Genomic DNA, 24,786 nt, shown 5'->3' on the forward strand with positions numbered 1-24,786 from the left:
TCAAAGGGTCCCTAATGCATTCGCCTAAGGCGACACGAAGGCGAAAGCCATCTTCTTTTTCTTCTCAGTCGATGTACTGATCCTCCCCTGCCAGGCAGTACAAAACCTAACGTGGTTTTGTATTGCCTCCAGGATCGGAGACATTGCAAGCTTTCTGCACCTCGCCTGGTTTTGCACTGCCTCCGTGATCGACCCACTTTTGACCAAGCGACGGTGTCATGTGTTGACAGACGTCATAGCGATGTCATAATGGTGTCATGGCAACGTCACAAATTTTCGCCACACTGAATGTTCGTAGCATATCGTGATGACATCACGATATGCTATGACGTAAGCATGTGATGTGACTTCATAGCGGCGTCACATATTTTGGCGATATGTGACGTCATGATGACGTCATATCGTGGTGTCATCCTGTGATGACCTTTTGCATCGCTCGCGGACGCCGACGTCGCCGCCGACGGTCAATTTTCGGATTTCATGAGGCATCTAAGGCTTAATAACCCTACATGGGAAACGTTAAGATTTGGAAACCTTGAGTGCCGTTAAAGACAATATGCTTTCTTGAAGATTATGGGAACAAAGTGTTTGTGCGTTTAACCCTCTCTTCTCTTTTCTCTGGATTTTCTGTACGCTTACTAAAGGGGCTGGATATTTAGTGTGCACTGCGTCTGTCTTGCTGACTTGTTTGTTTGAAGTCGGTCTATTTGTGCAATACAGCGTTAGCCTACGGGAGAAATGTAGTGGCATCGAACATAATGGCAAACTCTCCGATAAACACAGTAAAAGATTCTACAGCGGTGGCATCATTATTAATCGTAGGAAAGAACGCAATACAAAACAAAAATGATTCGGCCGTAATTTCACCTGTCCTCGATAAAGTTGTTATAACGTCATTGTTCGAATACTGTAAAGATACACGTAATAACTGTTTGTTCAAGAATACCAACGAGCGATTTGCATGACGCTTCTGGGATATGTGTCTGGTTATGTCTTGCTCGCAGTTCCGTCGGCTAAACAGCAGAAGATAAACGCCAGCGGAAATTACATGTTATGAATGAGTCATGACGTACAAAACACATTCACATTTAACCTAAACATTCATTAACATTTTTTGTTTGTTTCTGCGATAGGTGAGGCCACCCTGAGTGTGCTAGTGACTTCCTTCGAATGAGTTAAATTTTTTTTTCTCCCTTAAGACCTCCGTGCTAAAGATAAGCCGCCATGCGGTTCTCTTCATGGTTCGGGTAAAATCTGATGATAGCTACACAGGCCTGCGGATTTTCTTTTTGCGATATCAAAACAGGAACGGAGACCTCGGACTGCGATGAAAGAAGGGATGCCGCCAGTTTTTCCCAACGGCTGGATTCCTGTCGTTGAGTCTTCCCAGTTGAAGAAAGGAGAAGTGAAGCCTCTCAGTGTAATAGGTAAGTTATGTGTAAACCTACACACCTCTGTATAGGACGCATTCTAACTGCAAGCAGTGCGTGTGGAGGAACGGTACCTTTTTGCATGCTTATGAGGAAGAAAAGTGTTGCTGCAGGGAAACCTATCCTTACGAATGTTGCCGCCAAATACTCAGTCGCACGACCACTTATCCATTAACGTGTACAACCAGAAACCTGCAAAAACACGTGCAAGGAATGTTCATGGCGCATACACAGTATCAACCGAGACGCAACATGGTGCACGCATTGATCCTGCTTTACATTGCTGTAGCCCTTTTACACGGCTTGCCATTCACACATATAGTTGAAGTGGGTGAGCAGACTAAACACCTTTATTCTATATGTTGCGTGATGTCAAGACAAAAATGAAATATATGGAAAAGAAGTGACGATTTCGCCGCAAGGGCGAAGCAATGAATGCGATAGCAACAAAGTGGAATGTTATACGATGTTAGGCTAGCAGCTAACTCCTTTAGCATCTGCCCTGGGGTTACTCAAGAAAGCGCTGGCGCAAGGAAACGCGGCCGCTGTAGCAACGAAGCGACCTTCGTGCTGTCTGTCGCTTCAATGCAAACTGAGGAGCGAGAACACAGCACGTACATACAAAGGTATGAGCCATCTGCTGATCCATGTCAAGATTGGGCGCGGGAGAATGCGCCCGGCAGCTCAAAGTACGCAGTTCTTGCCAGAGCTACCGAGGCCCCACTCCGGCACCCCCTAAAACGGCCGACGCATTTCCTTTCCGCTTGAGCCACGATCGTCGGCTGCCCTCGCAAGCTTGCACTCGCTCATAGAACATAACGCGCAGGGCGATGTTATCGCCTCTGGACTCCCTACGAAACCTCACGGCGGCGTCGACGCCCATGACATGAATGCGCGTGGAGTGTCCATATAATTGCTATCGCAATGAAATGCGTAGCTGTTAAGATGGTCTCCGCATTTCTTGTAAGTTGCGTCGTGTGGATGTGTGTCTAAAGCCGGTGAGACCATTAGTACTGGACCACATCACTTTTGCTTGTATCGCACATTCAAAATAACGGTGACAAGGCTTTTATTTAGAAAAATATTAAACGTTATGTGCTGGCTTGGTTAAGTGATTGCTTTGCCGAAAATAACTACACAAATCGTAGCTTGTGACGTACAATTAAGCGGGACTTCCAAGCCTACTGAGAGTGGGGGCTTACTGCATGATGGTGTTTAACGGAATGTGGCTTATACAGATAGAATCACACTTGTCTAGAGCAGTCCAGCGGCCGGCTGCGGGCTGCAACAGCGCCACGTACCGGCAGTCGCTGGGTTCGAGATATGTTGGATGCAAGCGCCAAAAGCCTGCACGCAGCATGTTCACTTCGGCCTATCTGCGATGTCAGCCTGTAAATTTCATCATAAGAGATAGTTAGTTATGTGACTTTCTTTTTCTTGCCCTTTTTAGTTTTTTGCTTGCTGTCGGTTGTGGAACGACCGCTGCCCGTGATAAGCGAGGATGTGCACCGTAATGCATGCACTGGCTCTGAGAACTACACATGATTCAAGGTAAAAGATGGCAGTGATTCATCGGCGTCTCGGTGAATGGTGACGTCAATGCCAATCGGCAGATGAAGTGATAGATGCAAACGACGACTGACGCGAAGTAAAACGCATTTTTTTTGCGATGGTTCGACGGCTAACGAAAAAAGAGTGGCTAGCGATCGCAATAATGGGGCGTAAAATGACCCGTAGAGCCATTTGTGATGTGACAGGATGGCCAATGGGAACTTTGAGCAGAGTCTTAAAGGCGTGCCGTGACACAGATCGCATCGAAGACGGAGCCCGTGGTCGCCCTGAAAGGGTCACGTCGTCTGAGGAAGACCTACTGATTGCCGCATCAGCAGCAGACCACTTTCTAAGTGCGAATGAGATCAGGGATGAGCAACGTATTCTATACGTTGCGTTAAGCGTCTTCTCAAGTTGCTGTGCTTTTTCAAAAATGAATAGCTTAAACGCTGCCAGTCTTTCGGCTTCAAAAACATACGAATCTATTAGGGGAATCGTGTTTCATTTTTTGCTCTTTTATCAACTGCAGTTGCGGCTGCATGCAACAAAGCAGGCAGCCAATAAGCGCAGATTCCGCCCACCTTCGTTCGTGCAAAACCTATAGCCGATGACAGAAATGGCCGCGAGCAGTCATGACGCTTGCAGGCTTTTGGCGCTTGCATCCAACATATCTCGAACCCAGCGACTGCCGGTAAGCGGCGCTTTTGCAGTCCGCAGCCGGCCGCTCGACTGCTCTAGACAAGTGTGATTCAATCTGTACATGACATTCACAGTAATATCCGGGGTTTTACGTACCAGAACCACGATATGATTATGAGGGACGCCATAGTGGAGGCCTCCGAAAATTTCGACCATCTGATGTTCCTTAACATGCATTGAGATAGCACAGTACACGGGCTTCTAGCATATCGCCTCCATCGAAATGTTACCGCCGCGGCCGGGATCGAACCCGCGACCTTCGGCATAGCAGCCGATCACCGCAACCGCTACACCACCGCGGCGGACTTACACATGACAATAAACACCTACAACAAAGACAAAAGAAAAAAAATGGCGAAGCTTGCACTAAGTCGCGCAAGGCTTGAAACAGCGAAACTGAATGGTTCTGATGTCTAATCTGGTTGTTTCTAGGTTGTTGCTAGGGTTTAGCTAGGTTAGTCACGACACGGATGTCCAAACTCCAAGACCGAACGTTCGCACTTCTCATAGATCTACGGGCATATCGTCGTTGGCGTAGGGCTTCCATCGCTTCGGGTTCTTCTCGCAGCCGCCGTTGCTTTTCCCGTTCCCTAGTATGGCAGCTTCGCATTAGTCGTGCCACGTCTTCCTATCTTTTTATGTCTTTATTCTCATTATTTCTCTCTATTTTTCTCTCCCTCTTTCTTTCTATATTTCTCTCTCTCTCAATGAACCAGTGGTGAGTTGTGGGATTTTCTCCTCCTCGCCCTCCGCCTCACCATCACATTTCTTCTCCTCACGCTCACTCCCCTTTCCCACCCCCTTGCTACACTATACAATACAAGGCTATGCTATGCTCTGCTAGCGTGCCTGGATAGCCGAGTGGTTAGGACGCTCGCCATCGGATCGAGGGTACGCTGGTGCGAATCCCGCCTCGTGAAGAATTTTTATCGGCAAGAATATTTCTCTTTCTTTATATCTTTCTCTCCGTCTCTCTGTTTGTTTGTCCCTTCCTTTCCCTCTCTCTCTCTCTCTGTACTCGTTCTCAGGGTTATTACAGGCCACGCCGTAGCGGCGAGTAGTGGGATCTGCCCAAATTCTGCGGCACATACCCGTTCATGATGATGATAATGTTCTGATAGGCCGCACATTACGGCTAGCTTAAACAGCTTCGCTGTTAATATCGGGCCCAACACACATCACAAAATACCAACCGTTCCGTTTACTCATGCAGGCAAGGAGCTTGTGGCGTTTAGGAACCAAGAAGGAGAGGCACGGATTTTCGACGCCTACTGCCCGCATTTGGGCGCTCATCTCGGAGTCTTGGGCCGCGTAGTAGACAACTGCATCGAGTGCCCCTTCCACGGGTGGAGGTTCCACGCTGACACTGGAGCGTGCACCTTCGTCCCTTACGCAGCAAAAGGTGAGTAATAATAAACTAGATATGCGCTCAGTACCCGAAGGGTTTTAAATGCGAAGCATTCCTTAGCGAACCTTTGGAACATTGAGCGTATCTATCTATCTATCTATCTATCTATCTATCTATCTATCTATCTATCTATCTATCTATCTATCTATCTATCTATCTATCTATCTATCTATCTATCTATCTATCTATCTATCTATCTATCTATCTATCTATCTATCTATCTAGCCAGCCGCCTACGTCTATGGGAGGGTAAGAGGACTTGACGAGTATGACTGTCTGGTTATGACATGATTAACGTAAAAATCCTGTTGCGTACGTCGTCAAACCTTTTCTCCAGACACGTGTGGCACATAGCTGTTTACCACGGGCCGCGGTATACGTGTATGAACCACAGGTGATTTATAGTTTATATCTACCAAAGAACGGCGACAACATACATTGGTAAAAACCGACACCTGCAGCGTTGACGTGGCGAATGCAAATAAAAATCACGATTCCAGCAGGAACCGAACCCAAGCATTCTGCTTGGCAGTCAGGTATTCTACCACAGAGCCACGCCAGGTCTGGAAACTGCGTTGTAAAAACATCCTATGCAAGCGTAATGTCGGTGCAGCGTCAATTGTGGTTGTGGTGCTTGCTATCTAATTTTATAACAAAGCAATCAGGGCTACCTATGTACTCCTACGATGCAGGAGTCATGCCGAATTAATACGCTAACGAACGGTAGCTACGATATAATGATATTCACATCATCACGCCATGCAGTGCACTTCGTTTCGATAATACTGACGTATGTACTCTAACGTGAGTGCTAACGTTACGTCAGATCATAAGTTGCCCCTTAAATGCCAGTGTTGTCGACGTGCCCTGTAAGCCCACGATGTGCACACAACTACTACACTCGCAAAAACACGTCGATCCACCTTGTAACGCTTGACTCAAAGCAAAGAAATGCAGCATAGGACTACTCCCAGGCTGCATCGCATGAAACCGATTCCCACAAGGTGTGGGATCTGCCGAATTTTTCTTTGATGTTACTTATTTCATAGCAGCATATTAGTGGAAAGTGATGCACTCTGTCGAAGGTTTTTGGAATCTGAGAAGCTCCTGTTGCTAATAGTCACAACATGGAAGCACTGTTTTCGATTGGCGGTCGCCGAGTGGCTGCACCGTTAAGTCGCCGATTGCAGTTTATGTATTTTACATTTAGCGTTTGCTCATTACAGAGGTGTCCTGAGTGGTGGGCATAAAAACGCCTATCAACGAGAGGATACTTTTTCTTCAAAATAAAAAAAAAAGAACTCGCTAACATTAACCTACGTCGGAGCTCATTGACGCATGTTATTCCACTTGTTGAATCCAACCTTGACAGGAAAATCAAGCAATGAATGAAGAGGCACCGGCATCAGTGTGTGCCATTACTGGCATTTCTTGTGCCATGCTCAGATATATTTTAAGCTGTAGTAGTACACATGCACAGTCTCAGCAGCTGGTGAGGGGGACAAAGGCTTGGGGTTTAGTAGCGAGAACTCTTATGTGACTTCGGTCACTTCGCAAAGAACTCTGTAAGGCCCAACGTAGCGCGGCAGCAGTTTTTCACTCAGGCCAACTCGACGCGAAGGCAGCCAAAGCACGACCAGGGAGCCAGAGTCGAAACTAACGTCCCGGTGGTGGCTGTCGTACAGGCGCTTTTGGTCGACCTGAGACGCCAGGAGTCGACCACGGGAAACGCGACGTGCGAACGATGGCGTCGTGAGCGTAGAATGTGGTTGAGTTTGCCTCTGAAGGAAGTAGTGAGTCGAGAGGCAAGAGCGCCTCGCGGCCATACAGCAGATAAAACGGAGAATAACCAGTAACGTCGTGACGCGACGAATTATACGCAAACGTCACGAACGGTAAGGTGCACTCCCAATCTCGGTGATCCTCAGATACGTACATGGATAACATGTCCGTGAGTGTACGGTTCAAGCGCTCAGTAAGTCCGTTTGTCTGAGGATGGTAAGTGGTGCTGAACTTGTGGGACGTTGCACAAGAGCGGAGAAGGTCGTCAACAACTTTCGAAAGGAAACAGCGACCTCGATCAGTCAGCAGCTGAAGAGGAGCCCCATGGTGTAAGATGACTCGATGGAGGAGAAAGTCAGTGACATCGGTTGCACAGTTGGTAGGGAGGGCTCGCGTGATGGCATAACGTGTGGCATAATCAGTCGCTACGGCCACCCACTTGTTACCCGCGGACGGCGTCGGGAAAGGGCCAAGGAGGTTCAGGCCGACACGGAAGAATGGTTCGCTGGGGACAGCTATAGGCTGTGTACCCAGCGGGTGGGAGAGGAGGCTTTTTGTGGCGTTGGCAGAGCTCGCAGGAAGCGACGTAGCGCCGAACAGAGCGGTAAAGGCCAGGCCAGAAGAAACGTCGGCGCACGCGATGGTAAATTCTGTAAATACCCAAATGTCCAGCGGTGGGAGAATCATGCAATTGCGAGAGAATAGGTGGTCGCAGATGCTGAGGAACAACAAGAAGCAGTTCAGCGCCGTGTGGTGTCATATTGCGTCGATATAAGGTACCGTCGTGCAGAACAAACACACGGAGGGGACCGTCCCGCTGTTCTGAGGTGAGGTGTTGTACAAGAGATCGCAAATATGGGTCACGACGCCGCTCGTCGGTGACGTGTAGGAAGTCGCTGAGAGACAAAACACAGGCATTCGAATCGGTTTCGTTGGTGTCAGGTGGGTCGATGGGTTGACGGGAGAGGCAGTCGGCGTCCTTGTGCAGCCGTCCAGATTTGTATCACACAGAAAATGTTCATTCTTGGAGGCGTAGAGCGCAGCGACCGATGCGCCCCGTAGGGTCTTTGAGTGAGAGCCAACATAAGGCATGGTGGTCTGTTACCCCGGTGAAATGTCGTCCGAACAAGTATGGGCGAAACTTGCCAATGGCCCAAACAAGGGCGAGGCATTCACGTTCTATGATCGGGTAATTGCGCTCTGAGGGCGATAGAAGGTGGCTAGCATAAGTGATTACACGACTCATCTCCCGCTGTCGTTGGGACAAAATAGCGCCAATGTCATGGCCACTTGCATCCGTACGAACTTCAGTGTAAGCAGGCGGATCAAAATGACCCAGAACGGGGGGATATACAAGGCGACTCGTAAGCGTTGAAAATGCCTGAGCTTGCTCTGGTGCCCAACTGAATGGGATGTCCTTTTTGAGAATATTGGTGAGAGGACGAGCGATTTCAGCGAAGTTCTCAATAAATCATCTGAAGTAGGAACACAGGCCCAGGAAACTTCGGACATCAGCAGAGGCACGAGGAGGTGGAAACTCGCGGACTGCGTGCACTTTGTCAGGATCATGCTGTATGCCAGTAGCCTTCACAAGGTGACCGAGGACTCGTAATTGACGACGGCCGAAATGACATTTCGCAGAACTGAGCTGCAGGCCTGCTCGTCGGAAGAGGTCAGGGATGGCCGAGAGCCGGTGGAGATGGCTGTCAAACGCCGGTGAAAAAACAATAGCGTCATCAAGGTAACATAGGCATGAGGACCATTTAAAACCACGTAGAAGAGAGTCCATCATGCAGTCAAAGGTGACTGGGGCATTACATAGTCCAAAAGGCATCACTTTGCATTGGTAGAGACCATCTGGGGTGACGAAAGCCGTTTTCTCGCGATCTCTGTCATCGACTGCGATTGGCCAGTAGCCAGAACGTAAATCGATCGAAGAGAAATAACTGGCACCATGTAAGCAGTCCAGTGCATCATCATTACGTGGAAACGGGTAAACGTCCTTTTTTGTGAACTTGTTCAGATTACGATAATCTATGCAGAACCTCCAAGTATTGTCCTTGTTTTTTACTAAAACGACAGGGGATGCCCACGGACTAGAGGGGGGCTTGATAATGTCCGTAGAGACCATTTACTCGACGCCTGTTTGTATGACGTGACGTTCTGCTGCCGACACACGATAGGGACGCCTATAGATGGGCGGAGCGTCACCAGTGCGGATCGAATGGCTGACGATGTCGGTTCGACCCAGCGGGCGATTGTCGAAATGAAATACGTCTTCGTAGGAAATCAAAACACGGCGGAGGGCGTCAGCGTAAGAAGGTCGTAGATCAGGAGCTATCATTTTGGCGAATTTATCGTTAGATGACATCGTCGGAGCCGAAGGTTGAGCAAATTCAGATGGTTGTTGATAGCTGAGAGCAGACACTCCAGACTCTTCCAAAGGGGACAACTGAGCGAGAGGCACACTCTCAGAAAAATTTTAAAGCCGCTACAAGAGTAAGAATGGTTCTCGGTAATATAATGCCAGAAAGGCACACACTATGCCACTGTGCATCCATCTTTTTTTTTTATTTCACGAGCCTTTACTGAAAAAAAATTCAGGAGCCCTTGCCCTGTCGAGAAAATGGGGGCAAGCGAAGCTTGGAGTGAGCGTGCCTGACGTACTAGCATTCCTTCTTTCTTTCTTTCTCATTGCGCAACGCTCCCTCATAACTGTTTGTTTACTCCATGCCGGGAATCGGACCATCGCCTACGTTATTAGCAGCGAAACACTTGAGTTGCTACAGCCAACAACGACGGTCATGCCTTCATATCCAGGCGACAATGAAATGTGGCAACGTTAAATGACAGGTCACCCTGATAACCTCGATAAAAGATAAGAGTGCCGTATCAGAATCGGCTCATCGTCGACAAGCCCACAATCAAGAGGGCATCAATTGTTGGAAAACGGCGCAAGAAATGCGCATGTGAGGGCCGCATTTCTTCGCGCTCGCAGCCACCGGCTTTCTTTTTTTTTCTTTTTTGTGGTCACACCTACAACGTCAATGACACTTGTGAGGGAATAAAAGCTTCGCCTGAAAATAATGGATATATGGCACCACTGAAATTGGCAGTTCAATCCATCTCACGACAAAATTAATAATTATAATATTGACACAAGGTGGTTTCAAACTACGCGCCCAGGCCGATTTGTGCGCCCTCCCAATTGTTTGTGGCATACGTGCGAAAGAAGATAAATGTGTGGCCGAGAGCGCGTGCCTGCTTGACCCAGGCCAGAACAGCTGCGCGCGACCCCCGCGGGACACAAGCAGAGGAAGAGAAGAAGAAGAGGTGAAGCTTGGGAGCTCGCAAGAGGACTCTTCTCCAGAGCTGCTCAGAGACTTCCGTTTTAGTCATCTCCTGCTTCCTTCTCGGGCACAAGTTCGCCCAACTCGCTATAGTTCATTAAAGTGTGTTTTTTTTAACTGTGCGTTACAAATCTGGTGGAGGTGCGGGGTAGCATGCCAAGCCCTTCTCGAGTGACCGAACTCAGTCCAGAACCACAGCGACTTGAACCCAACGAGCTGACGCCTGTTCATGAGCGCTGCAGTCGACGCCTACGTGGTGAGGCTCCTGAGTTTTCACGTTTGTCGGATTCTCTTAGACCCTTAGCGGCTGTGAACGGCGGTGCTACCGACATGACAGCTCAGCTCACACCAGCTAACATCGTAGTGAATCCCCCATTGACGCCGCAGCCTTTTCACGGCGACACCTTCGAAGACGCGGAGGATTGGCTAGAACAATTCGAGCGCGTTGCAAAGGCTAACGGATGGGAAGCGGATCGCAGACTGGGACGCGTTTACTTCGCGCTGGAGGATAACGCACGAACGTGGTTCGAAAACCACGAATCTGCCATGCCTTCATGGGATGACTTCCGACGGGAGCTGCTCGCCACTTACCCCAGTACAGATCGCAAAGAAAGAGCCGAGGCTGCTCTCCAAGCAAGAAGCCAGCGCAACAACGAGAGCGTGGCTATGTATGTGGAGGACATGTCGTCTCTTCCGCCGAGCGGACCCAAACATGAGCGAGGACAAGAAGCTGCGTCATTTAATGCGAGGGGTAAAACAGGAACTGTTTGCCGGACTTGTTCGCAGCCCGCCGCGCACCGTCACTGAGTTTTGTTCCGAGGCGGCTGCTATGGAAAGAACGCTACAACAGCGAGCAAGAATGTATAACCGAGAGATGAACATCGCCTCTTTGGACGCATTTCCAGCAGCCTTCGGAAACAGCATGGAGATGTTGCGTGAGCTGGTACGGTCTGTAGTACGAGAAGAGCTACAGAAACAGCGACTTGGCCAGAGCGCTCCAATGCTTTCATCACTGGCCGACGTGATACGCGAGGAGGTTCGACAGGCGGTCCAGGAGCCTCAGACAAACGCACATACAGAAGTGCCACTACAGCGTCAGCAGCCCAGTGTGTCCTACGCCGATGCCTTACTGCGAGGAACTCCCGGGCGTGCAGATGTCGCAGCCACAACTCCGATACAGCACCCGATGTATCCAAGCACACTGCAGCCACCACCCGAGAGGAGACTCAGAAAGAGTGATATCTGGCGCACTCCCGATAGGATACCCCTTTGTTACCACTGTGGGGAGGCTGGCCACATCTACCGCATGTGCCAGTATCGCCAGGCAGGTCTTCGTGGTTTCCCTGTAAATGCACCTCGACCCCGAAATGGCGAGCGCCCCTTCGAAATCGAGGAATACCTCTCGAGTCGTCAAAACTCACTTGGCTTTCAGCAACACCAACCTCGAGCAACGACGGCGGGGAGGTATCGGTCGCCGAGCCCCCGCCTTTCAGCAAGCTCTCCAAGACGCCGTTCACCAAGCCCGCGTCGGGAAAACTAGAGTCAGCGACCTGTGGAGGCAAGGCCGCTGTCGACGCTGACGCAGAAGAACCTCCATCGCTGACTCTGAACGACGACGACAGACTCGGAAACCGGTGCCGTGGTAGCGATGTTGCTTCAGATTTACGCGTGTTTATTGATGGCTACGAAGTCATTGCACTGGTAGATACAGGCGCTGATTATTCAGTTGTGAGTAATGAGCTTTCTAAAATACTGAAGAAAGTGCTGACGCCTTGGAAGGGACCACAGGTTCGCACAGCAGGAGGGCACCTCATCGATCCGACGGGAATATGCACAGCAAGAATTGGTATACGGGGCTTCACATACGTCGCCAGCCTTATTGTGCTGCCCGAATGCTCAAGAGATTTGATTATCGGCATGGACTTCTTGCAAGCTAACGGCGCTGTAATCAACTTGCGAGAATCTTGCGTCTCATTCTCAACGAGGCACGCTATCGCAACTTTCGACACTGGAGAAGACGTTTATGACCTCTGTATTGCGGATGACGACGTCATGATACCGCCGAGATCTAGCATATCTGTCGCAGTAACCAACAGAGCGTTCAGTGACTTCGAAGGATTTGCTGACAACAACACCGACCTGATGCTTCAAAAAGGAATCTGCATGGCACGAGGCCTTGTTCAGCTGCGTAGCGGATGTACCAACGTTCTGCTTACTAACTTTGGAAATGAGATACAACACATCGCAAAGGGAACCGTCGTCGCCAGTCTGAATGATTTCGTGCAGGTTACGGAGCTGAACACTTCTGAAACCACGACATCTGATTTACAAGACGTGGACTCTGTCCTGGCAGCTATCGACATCGGACCAGGACTACTGCCCCATCAAAAGGAAGAAATAGAGAGACTTATAAGGGAATTCGCCGCATGCTTCTCGATGTCATCCAAAGTTAGTCGTACACCTATCGCCAAACATCGCATTATTGTCGATGAGTCGGTGAGGCCTATATACCAGCATCCCTACCGGGTGTCACCTAAAGAAAGAGAGGCTATAGGAAATCAGGTTCAAGAAATGCTCAAGGACGACGTCATTCAGCCGTCAGCAAGTCCCTGGGCCTCACCTGTTGTCCTTGTAAAGAAAAAGGATCAGACCTTGCGTTTCTGCATTGATTACCGGAAACTGAACGCCGTCACTAAGTGGGATGTTTATCCTCTTCCAAGGATTGATGACACTCTGGATAGGCTACGAGATGCAAAGTATTTTTCCTCGCTGGACCTTAAAAGTGGATATTGGCAGATCGAAGTTGACGAAAGAGATCGCGAAAAGACGGCGTTTGTGACACCGGACGGTTTATACGAGTTTAAGGTTCTTCCCTTTGGCCTTTGTTCAGCACCCGTCACCTTCCAGCGAATGATGGACACAGTGCTCTCCGGTCTGAAATGGCAGTCTTGTCTGGTTTATCTGGATGACGTCGTAGTATTCTCTGCTACCTTCGAGCAACATGTGGAAAGGCTGCGGGCTGTGCTCACCGCTATCAAGTCAGCAGATTTGACGATAAAACCGCAGAAATGCCATTTCGGCTTCCGTGAACTCCTTTTTCTCGGCCATGTCATCAGTGCGGAAGGCGTCCGCCCAGATCCTGGGAAGACTGAGGCCGTCGCAAAATTTCCAAAGCCAACGGATAAAAATGCCGTGAGGCGATTTTTAGGACTCTGCGCCTATTACAGACGATTCATCGAAAATTTTTCGCGAATCGCTGAACCGCTGACTCGGCTGACAAAAGATGTGCCCTTCGTTTGGCTTACTGAACAGGAGGATGCTTTCAATGAACTAAGGAATTGCCTTCAAAGCCATCCTGTTCTTGCGCATTTTGACGAAAAAGCGGCAACAGACATTCACACAGATGAGAGCAATGCAGGTCTTGGGGCCGTACTTATTCAATGGCAAAATGGACAAGAACGAGTTATTGCGTACGCCAGTCGCACTCTTTCGAAAGCTGAGGTGAACTACTCAGCGACGGAAAAAGAATGCCTCGCTGTGATATGGGCTATCACCAAGTTTCGACCATATTTATACGGCAGGCATTTTCGAGCTATAAGTGACCATCACTGACTATGCTGGCTGGCCAATCTCAAGGATCCGTGCGGAAGGCTTGCAAGATGGAGCCTACGATTACAGGAATACGATATCACAGTCGTATATAAGTCTGGTCGCAAGCACAGCGATGCTGATTGCTTGTCACGTGCTCCGATTGAACCCCCTGTCTCTACTTTGGCCGACGACGGACAGGATTTACCATTCTTGGGAGCTGTGACAACATCGCAGATGGCACATCATCAGCAATCTGACCCGGAACTACTACAATTGATCAAGTACCTACAGGGAGGGTCTGGCGATGTTCCACGAGCCTTCGCCCGCGGCTTGTCGACGTTCGTTCTTCGCAATAACGTCCTGTATAAAAGGAATTTTGAAAACAATACAGCGGCATTCCTGCTCGTCGTCCCTGCACTTTTACGACCTGAGATCTTGGAGGCTTGCCACGACGATCCGTCAGCTGGACATTTAGGAGTAATCAGAACATTAGCACGCATCCGCACTAAATATTACTGGCCGAAGTTGCTAAGCTCTGTGCAACACTATGTCAGAACTTGCCGTGACTGCCAAAGACGCAAAACCCCACCGTTGAAACCAGCAGGTCTCCTTCAGCCTATAGAAACACCAGAGGCCCCATTCGCACAAGTGGGAATGGACTTACTCGGCCCATTTCCTACGTCGTCGTCGGGGAAGCGGTGGATGATAGTTGCGACCGACTATCTGACTCGATATGCGGAGACAGCGTCTCTTGTTAGAGGAACGGCCGTTGAAGTGGCCGAATTCTTCGTCACCAACATCGTACTGCGGCATGGCGCTCCTACAGTGCTAATCACGGACCGAGGAACCGCGTTTACGGCTGACCTGATAAAGTCCATCATGAAATTGACGCACACCAGTCATAGGAAAACGACAGCATATCATCCACAAGCAAATGGACTCACAGAACGACTGAACAGAACGTTGGCTGATATGTTGTCGATGTACGTGGACATAGAGCACCGTACATGGGATAAAATATTACCCTATGCAACGTTCGCGTATAACACCGCAGTGCAAGAGACAACCCGAATGGCGCCGTTTCAGCTTGTTTTCGGCCGGAGAGTCACCACACCTTTAGATGCTATGCTACCTGTTGATGAGGTGACAGAGAATGAATATGACGTCAGTGACTATATACAAAGAGCTGAAGAAGCAAGACAGCTGGCGCGACATCGTATTCACCAACAACAGAAAGCCGACACGCATCGATACAATCTGCGACGGAGAGACGTCCAGTATGCACCCGGAGACAGAGTATGGGTGTGTATTCCCGCACGGGTACGTGGCCTATCCGAAAAGCTGCTACGCCGCTACTTTGGTCCATACAAAGTGCTCCGCCGTCTTGGCTCCGTGAATTACGAAGTTGTTCCGGAGGGACAGGAAATCTCATCACGACGGCGGCATCGCACAGAAATTGTGCATGTCGTCAGAATGAAACCTTACTACGACAGGGAATGAACCATCGAGGACGCCACACTGCTTGACGGCAACTGCAATCAGCAAGAGTTGTTGTAAACGATCGCCTGGAAACCAGTTGCTAATCGGCATCGGGACGATGCACTCTCGAAAGGGGGGGTAATGACACAAGGTGGTTTCAAACTACGCGCCCAGGCCGATTTGTGCGCCCTCCCAATTGTTTGTGGCATACGTGCGAAAGAAGATAAATGTGTGGCCGAGAGCGCGTGCCTGCTTGACCCAGGCCAGAACAGCTGCGCGCGACCCCCGCGGGACACAAGCAGAGGAAGAGAAGAAGAAGAGGTGAAGCTTGGGAGCTCGCAAGAGGACTCTTCTCCAGAGCTGCTCAGAGACTTCCGTTTTAGTCATCTCCTGCTTCCTTCTCGGGCACAAGTTCGCCCAACTCGCTATAGTTCATTAAAGTGTGTTTTTTTGAACTGTGCGTTACAATATAAACAGGAACGCTAAACACAGAAATTTAAGTCTGCACTTACATTATCCACAAGATTTCACCATACTAAGCACCCTACACGTAAGTATACCTTCTTTACTTCAAGAACAACAGTTTTACTAAGGTGAAGATATGTGAAAAAAAACGATAACGTAAGAAAGTTGAGAAGTAAGCCACTTCAATCTATTTGCGACTATGGTCTTTGAGATTTCTCAGCACTTTACATGCATGTAAAATGGGGCCTCATTTTTTCAGTTCTGCTCTCTTCTATGGAAAAAACTCAGTTTCCATTTCTTCTGAGCCACTTTTGAGCAATCAAGTGTTTTGGCTTTCACTCGTGACAAGCACTGCCTGATATCCACACCTAGGTAGTTCCTTGGGCGTGCACCGCAATCTTTTACAAGCTTCTCCAGTGCTCTCTAAATTGCTTTAGGGTCAGTGTTGGACTCGAAAACACCAATGTCACTGGCTGCCTCAAATGGCTCCAAAGAGGTAAACCTCTACTTGGAGTACGTTTCCCACATGAGCACATAGCAGAATCCATTGTCATTTCAGGTTTGCCTTCTTGAGCATCGTTCGAAGTGGTCAGTGTTACAAAATGTTTTGTAGAGAGGCATAAGGTTCGTGAAAATGTATCTGCAAAATGGAAGGTCTTGACGCTGGAGCACTGAAGGCCTAGGGGCTTCAACCAGTCCTCGATGTTGATTGTAATGACCCGAACAGTTTTCGCCACGTGGGCAGTCTAATGCTATACTGACATCATCAGTTTAATAAGAGCGCAGTAGGCTTGCTAAGGCGGCATAAGTTCCATTTCTTTAGTCGAGGAAAAGTTGGTGCACTGTCCCCTTCGCCCTTTTTTTTAAACACCTGCGTTGCAGGGGACGCCGGCGAGTCTGCCGAGTGAGATTACGGTGACTGCCGAGTCTGCCAACGGCGCTCGTACTCTCGCCGCCCAGAAGTAAGGCCTGCTCCCTTGATGTAGCGTTCGGAACAGACAGCACGTAAAGAGAGCGGGAAGTAATGTTTTCAATGATAACACCTACGCTGCGCAAGATATTTCCTGCGCTTGAAATTGTGGCCACTGATGAGACTGGTTTGCGCGGTGTCACCTGCGTGTGAAGAAAAAAAGAAAGCTGAATATAATTTCTACCGCACTGACGAGGATCGGATTGCGCTGGCACATTGTGCAACAGTCAAAGAACATAAAGTTGTGCAATATGATGCAAGCTAATGCGAGTCATAGCGCTCTGGCGACGCGCATCACATTCAGCTGGTCGAAGTCGAGTGCTCTGGACACGTTCGGCAAGTACATACGTATACTTTTTGAGCATCACTTTCCAGCTCAGAGCGCTCTGACCGCTCTCACCTCCGACTTTGGTAAGCGACCGAGGCCTTGTCACGCAGGTTCTCCAGTTTTCGTTTTGGCGTTATGTCCACTTCAGACCCCGCGCACTGAAGCGGGGGGCGACGCTCACAGAGAAGATGGGCGGTTGTTTCCTCGCAGGTATAGGGTGTATGCACGACAGGCATCGACAGCGACATGCAGGCAAGTCTCGCTGTGCACTTTGGGTAATCCGCCATTTTGAAGCAATAACAAGCAGACCAAAGCAGGCAACGTTTGTGGATTGGTCGTCGATGTATGGTCGCAGTCGGTCTCCGGGCGTGAGGTTTGGCATCTCTGTGCAAGAATGCAACATTGTTTTGCGGCAAAATGACGCATGATCAAACGGATTATGCAGCGACGCTGTGCGTCAAAGACCAGGCGCGCTACAGTGAGAAAGTTGCCCTGTGTGGTGTGGACCACTTTGAGCTTCGGGAAAGCGACTGAGTAAGAGACGTCAACCTGTGGCCGCGAATCGACGCCGCAGACATAAGCGAGTTGCTTGTTTTGAGGACCAGCTTCCTTACCCGCCAGCAACTAAAGGCTTAAAAAGGATTAGAAGTCCACAATTTTATGACCAGCGGTTGGATGCGCGAGCCATCGGTTAAGGAAGTTTCCTCAGACTGCGTGATTCTAAAAACAAAGGTACGTTAAAGTGTTTTATTCTTCTAGCGGAATACAATGTTATCTTTTTGCCCAGGTCAAACACTCGCAGAGCCTGATAGAATAAAAGCAGGACACCGACCAAGAAATAAAATGCGGAAAAAGACGTTTCGGCTCCCCTGACGGGAGCCTTGTTCACAATGAAAGCGACGACGGGTGAAGCGATGCTTATGAGGACTTTAAAATATGACGTAAGCTGCGGCTGTAGATAAGAGGGAGCGTTCCGTCATTTCGGTTCAAAGTATGATCCGTCGTTTGAATCACGATGGATTCTAAATGGTGTCTTGCAGACAGTTTTTTCTCCTTTTCCAAGATCGTGGCGTTATCGAAATCAATGTGGTGGCTCAAGTTTTCAGCGTGCTCGGCCAAGGCATTCGAAGAAACTTTTTTCTTGTTGACGTCATTGACATGCTGTTTGATCCGCTGTTCAAAATTTCCTGTCTCGCCGATATATACACTGTCACAGTCTTTACATGGGATCCGATAAACTACGCCAGGAAACTTTTCTTTTGAAACTTTGAGACACTATTTAGAATCCATCGTGATTCAAACGATGGATCATACTCTGAACCGAAATGACGGAACGCTCCCTCTTATCTACAGCCGCAGCTTACGTCATATTTTAAAGCCCTCATAAGCATCGCTTCACCCGTCGTCGCTTTCATTGTGAACAAGGCTCCCGTCAGGGGAGCCGAAACGTCTTTTTCCGCATTTTATTTCTTGGTCGGTGTCCTGCTTTTATTCTATCATGTTACTTCCCGACCAGACGGGTTTCCGTCAAAGCCTCGACTTCACTCGCAGAGCCTTAACAGGCCACCTGTGGATTCATGGGCCCTGTGCAAGTGCGACGGTGAAGTCGTTGCCGCGCACTGTACGTGCATGGCCGGGAACGGCGATGTGTGCTCCCATGTCGCGGCACTGCTTTTTTACGTAGAGTACGGCGTGCGCGTGCGGCAGGAGCGTTCGTGCACGGACAGCGCCAACTCGTGGTTGCCGACGCACATCAGGAAATTGGATGTGAGGCCTAGTATCGCTGAAATGGATTTCGCGTCGTCGACGAGGAAAAAACGACGATTAGATGCCGATGCCAGTGCAGCTCGTGAGCCGAAAAGCCCTTGCAGTGCCAGCAGCACCCATTGGAGGCTGTGGCCCTGCGAAACGGAGTACACCAACGCTCTGCTCAAAGCAATGCTTGCATCCGCGGTGCCCAAAATAACACTTTTACAATGACAGGAACGGGCAGCGCTTTAAAATAGGTAACGTAGGTGCGAGACTTGCATACCTGATAAAAAGTGTCGGCAACACACTTTGTACTTCTGCGGATTATCGGCGACACCGTTCCTGCTGAGGCGGGCGATCCACTCGCGCTGCCGGCGTTGCGACAGCTGCCTCGTCTTGCAGCATTCATGAACTCGCACCTTTGGAATCTTGAAAAGCCGAAAGTTGCTGAGGTTCTGACTGTTCTGCTTAGCCTTCTCTTTCTCGGCTTTGGTGTACGTACGGCTCTTGCAGCCTACAACGGTGCAGTAAACCATGACAGCTATCGACTGGTCATACACGCTGCTTTGCTCCTCTGCTTGTTATTGCTTCAAAATGGCGGATTACCCAGAGTGCACAGCGAGACTTGCCTGCATGTCGCTGTCGATGCCGGCCGTGCATACACCCTATACAGTTATCGCATGTAGGGCTGTTGGAGATTCCGATCCGAAATAAGTAGTATATGTGTGAAGGCAACGCCAAGCCGCAAAAGGCACAGAAGGTAGAAGTTCAGGGAAAGATGGAATCTCGATGCGATAAAAAAGCCATGCATCACGGGGTGTCTCTGGAACCAACGTTTCGACAAGCGGTCTTGTCTTCAAGTTGCAACCTTGGAGAAGACAAGACCTTGTCGAAATGTTGGCTCCAGTGACACTGCGTGTTCCAGGGATTTTTCATCGCTTCAAAGGCCATAGAAGCGTGTCCTCAGCCAGTGGCGTAGTCAGGGGGTGGCACACCACCCCCCCCCCCACCTAAATTTTTTTGCCATGGCACACAGAGCACAAAGTGACACTCGACCACATCTGTCTGCCCGGCCCCCACTTCAGATCATGGAGGTGCCCCCCCGCCCCGAAAAAGATTTCTGCCTACACCCCTGTCCTCAGCTCTGGATATTCCGGACCGAAGACGGAGTTGTAGATTCAGGTCTAAGTTGTGGAGACTAGCGTTAGCGAATTCCGACAAGTGTGTGGGGTCTAATTGGCCGCTCTCGGACCAGCGGACACGGTCTCATCGTAATGCAACAAACACGTGGACATTTATTAACAGCTTTTACATAATAACGAGCTCGCCGCCGAATCTAAGAAATAACTGAAGGAACGTGCCAAATAACAATAAGAATAAAACACGCAGAGAACATAACACACACAAGCAACATAACGCATACAATGTACCGCGAATGCGTCTCCGACGTTCGACTCACCACGGGAGTTCGCGGGAACGAGCCGTGGTACCGCACCCACGGAACTTCCCGAGAGCCGACCGTCGCCGACCACGCCAAACCCCAGAAGAGGGTCATTGCTTCTCCCCGTGCACCCGCCTAACCTCGCCGACAGGGCGGCGCAACCTACTTTAGCGCAACCTACGGTGAGATTAGCGCAACCGCAGGAGCAGCGCCATCCTTCGCACGGCGGCGAGAACGCTAACTACGCCGACCCACTGGACGCGCGTGCGCCATGAGGTGAAAATGACTTTACAGGGGGCGATAGCACCCCCACAAGTTCCATGGTGCAAGTATAAGTTCAAGTGCGAGCGAACGAAGCCTTGCACCTGCGTCTATTCAAGAGAACGGTACAGCTAGCTACACAATAGAGACTATCATGAGCAGATCGGGCGGCCATCTGCACGGTCGTTTCCGTAGATGCCGGAATGGTCCAATATCTCCTGATACACTATGTTGTGTTTGTTCCCTACAGCGACGTGATGAAACAGTCTTATGTCGGCGACTAATTGTACATTCGGTCCATGACGAAATGTCCACATAGTGCACTGGAGAGCTGCCTTGGAGTCGGAGAATATTGACCATGCCTGTAACGACGTTTCAATTACGAACTTAGTGCAGTACGGAGGGCGGCAAGTGCTGCAGTCGTCGATGATGGGAAACGCGATGTCTTGAATTTTGTGGTGCCGGACTTCGCGGAAATATCCAGTGCTCTTACTGAGCACGCAGCAGCAAGAGAACCATCCCTTTAATTATGAAGGTGTCCGTTGTGTTCCTCATGCAGGAACAGTAGTGTGGCTTGCTGTAGGGCTAAATATGACGACTGTGTTTTCTTTTGGATTCCGGGATTGGTTAGTAGGGCTTCGAGTGGATGTAGCGACCACAACGGTAACGGTGGCCTTGCTGCAAGCGTGAAGTTCGAACGAAGCCCTGCATGACGCGCAGCAACGATAATATCTTCAGCAGCGACTGCCGTCATCACGCGTGATCCCCCAATCACGACATACATTAATACTTCAAGGATGCACATCGCCCATTAAGCCCAGACTCAATCGCACAACCTCGCCTCACCTCTTACCTCAGTAATATTCGCATCAATTAACGGCGTCTGATACCATATAGGTCTCAATAGGACACGTAATTTACGACCTTTCCCTCACTCATTATTTCTTCTTTAATCATTGTCACATTTTTTTATTTACTTGCCTTAGTTTTCTCAGCTCATGACACATTTAAAGGGGCCCTGCAACACTTATCCAAGTAACCATCGAATGGCTTCATTGAAAGTGTTTATTGCCTCACGGAAAGACCGCAGCAAAAGTTTTGTAGCGTTAGCTACGCTCGCCTAGCCGGAGCCGATTTCGCGTGGATCCTCATGAGCCGTGCTGCGCATGCGCGGGGATCAGGGATGTCACACAGCTGGCTCACCGGAGCCGGCATCTCACGCGCTCTCCGCCACCGCCGCGCGCGACTCGCCACTGCTGGTCTGCGCGTTCGGGAGAAGTGGCGTCGTAGCTGCGGCAGACACATTGGCGCCGGCGCGCGCGCAGACTCCGCCACCGCCGAGTGCGACTCGCCGCTGCTGGTCTGCGCATTCGAGAGGAGTGGCGTCGTAGCCATGGCAGACACACTGGCGCAGGCGCGCGCGCAGCTATTCGCCTTCGCTGTGCAGTCGCCGTCTGACACTGCGCTGGAGCCGCTGCCTCTGACTGGCGCTTGCAGGTGGGTAACGCCATGGAGAAGGAGAGCGCAAATGCTGCTCAACGGCACAGAAGAGCCGAGAAGCTTATCTCATCGGATCCCGAAGTAGTTGCCTGGCAACTAGCGGTTCAGCGTACGAAGAATGAAAAGAAGAAGGCTAATAATCCTAGACAATCTGGAAAGCTAAGAATAATCAGCTGAACCATTGCTAACCCTATGTATATCCTGGCATAGCCGAGCTAAGCCACTGCAATTTTTTTTTATAATACGTCAAGTACGAGCGGAGTTACAGAGATTTCTCGAACGCTGTAATTGCTTTCTCTCTTCTCTCGTCCCTACGAGCGCACTGGAAGCTAAGCAGGGAGGGATGACCCAGGGGAAAGAAGTTACGTCACGCGCACGTCGTGAATTTGAGCGCTTTTTACTTTTGTTTTCCTTGCAACGTGCGGCTTACTTTCAGTGAGATCGCGTGCGCGGGCACGTGGAGGCCTCCCGCGGCGGCCACGGTAACTGTGCCGCTCACGATATGCTCAAATCAGCCAATGGCCGTGAATTGAGATATATGGCGTGGTCGTTCGGGTATATGGCACCATTTGTAGCAAGAAGAGGGAACGATTTCTAGCGGACTTTGAGAATTAATTGTAAATTCCAGGCCACCTGCTGCGCTATAACATTTGGCTCACGTGTTCTCAGCAGCCTCGACTACCGATCGGCATCGTTTTCTGACCATGCTGAAAACGTGTTGCAGGGCCCCTTTAAAGGGACACTAAAGGCAAATAACAATTTATGTCAGAGTGAAAACTCAATGTATGACAACGTCTAAAACGACAATATTATCAACAGCAGTGCCCATGGAGGAAGGAATACTAAGGAGAGGCCCTATCGTATTTCAATGCATTGCGAAAAGTGTGGCGGAAGTGACGTCAGATTTATGGGGCAAACAAACCGGTATGGGGCAAACAAAACAGCAGACGCCCCGCGGCGTGCTCTCCGCGGTGGTTAGCTTCTGCGCAGATTTGTAGTCCCGGTGTAAACTTAGCGCGTATTGTGCGGTTCGCACGCAGTAAAATGTTGCAAGCAGACGTTTACCAGGCTGTTCGTGCGTGGCAGGCCCGAGCGCTGCGTGCTGAAATTCTTCGTGGAGCGTTTTGTGCAACAGTACAGAAAGTACCGGTAAGTGCCGTAATCAAAAACGTTCAGCCCCTGCATCATCGTATTCGAACTCACCTTGCAGTGACTTACGCGTTCTGCTGGGCGTTAGGCTTTTCCTTTCTCGTAGCCTGATTTCCCGATCTGTTGCCGGATTAGCGGTTCTTTGCTCGTGTATATGGAGTGAGCGTAGTAGCTATTCGGCGCAACGCCAACCTATAGTTGACGTAACTTCACGTCGAAAAGAGGACACCGCTGTATACGCGATCGTGCACGTAAAGTTTGTAATTCCAGTACGCACACAACAAGCACGCAGCGAGCGCACACCGCGCAATACATACATCACGTAGTCCGATAACAACAACGTAAGTTTATTGCCCTTTCGTTGAACGACACAGCCTCTAAAAACGTACGATGCCTTCGGCGCATGTTATGCACGGCGCGTCAGACGCCAAAAACAAAGGTTCACGTGTGTTCTGAGTTGACACAATGAGTAAGAAGCAACATAGCGCACATCCGAGAGCTTCGCATGCAAATACCATGCATTAGTGATCAGCACTGAAGCGAACGTGTACGTACTCATGAAAAGTGACAGCCAGTACTTTCCGCAGTGCACGCGATTTGCACCGGGTATACGCAACCATACGCAACAGCTGGGCATTGCGTAGCTTTCCTAAAGAACACACACAAGGAGCAGCACGCGCGAATCGACTGCGCCGCGGCGCCGCTTGCACGGCGAAAAAAAGAAAAAGGCTCGAATCGCGCATGCGCTTGCAAACGACACGGCGGAAATCGCGAAATGTTTCGAGGCTCCTTCGCTAGGAGGCGATGCGGGTGTTTGCGATGTGGAGGCTTCACGAATGTGACGTCAGGGCCTCTCCTTATTTTTCCTTCCTCCATGGCAGTGCCCCACTTACCGAGAAATTAAGCTAAATGTATCACGCGACGTGCGCCACGAGTGGGACATTTTGGAAATGGTCCCGATGATGTGAGAGCGCCCGACTACGATTAATCTCCAGTAATCGATCTAGCTCAAATAAAAAAAGAACCTTCCGTGCATCAAGAGACGTAATAAAATGTTGCTTGTTCGTTTCTCTTTGATTCATGGAAAAAAAGAACCTCTATGGCGTTGCCACGAGGAACGGCGCGCGTGGTTCAAAGGTTTCGTTTTCGCCGAACTGCGCTTCGCCCGGCGCCCGGCTTCGCTCACGCGGTCGCGTCTCAGTGGTAGTTTCGCTCAAGAGTCGAGGAAGAAGTAGGCAAAATACCAGGCAAGGGCTGGGAGTACAGTGAGCTATTAGATCTGATGACGAAAGAGATAGGGAGAGAGAAGAAAAGTATTTGCTGGAAAGGAAAGAGGAAGCCAAAAAATTGGTGGAACAAGGAAATCCGGGAAGCGATCGAGAAGCGGCGTGAAGCATCACGGAATCATAGAAGGGCAAAAAAGGACAAGCGACCGCAGGACGAAGTCAAGAAATATGGGAAATATATCTAGAGAAAATATCCATTGCACAGAAAGTGGTCGAGGCAAAAATTAAAGGCGAAAATGAACGCTGGGTGACAGAGATTCACGAAAAGAAAAAGGAGGCCGCACCTAGGATACTTTGGAGCCACATAAGGGCGCTAGGTAGGAAGTCTGTCACAACGCAACAACATA

The 24,786-nt window shown here is 49.8% G+C and overlaps 1 protein-coding gene across 1 annotated transcript in view; it reads left to right on the top strand.

Moving 5' to 3' along the window:
• Nucleotides 1-1,339: 1,339 nt before the first annotated feature.
• Nucleotides 1,340-24,786, top strand: part of LOC119398507 (cholesterol 7-desaturase nvd-like) — a 31,562-nt gene continuing 8,115 nt past the window's right edge. The window contains exons 1-4 of the mRNA XM_049412098.1: nt 1,340-1,427; nt 4,894-5,082; nt 11,126-11,544; nt 18,605-18,674. Coding sequence (XP_049268055.1) covers nt 1,340-1,427; nt 4,894-5,082; nt 11,126-11,544; nt 18,605-18,674 — 766 coding nt within the window. The remainder of the gene's footprint in view (nt 1,428-4,893; nt 5,083-11,125; nt 11,545-18,604; nt 18,675-24,786) is intronic.

Source organism: Rhipicephalus sanguineus, chromosome 1 (assembly GCF_013339695.2).
Source record: "Rhipicephalus sanguineus isolate Rsan-2018 chromosome 1, BIME_Rsan_1.4, whole genome shotgun sequence".
Taxonomy (NCBI): Eukaryota; Metazoa; Arthropoda; class Arachnida; order Ixodida; family Ixodidae; genus Rhipicephalus; species Rhipicephalus sanguineus.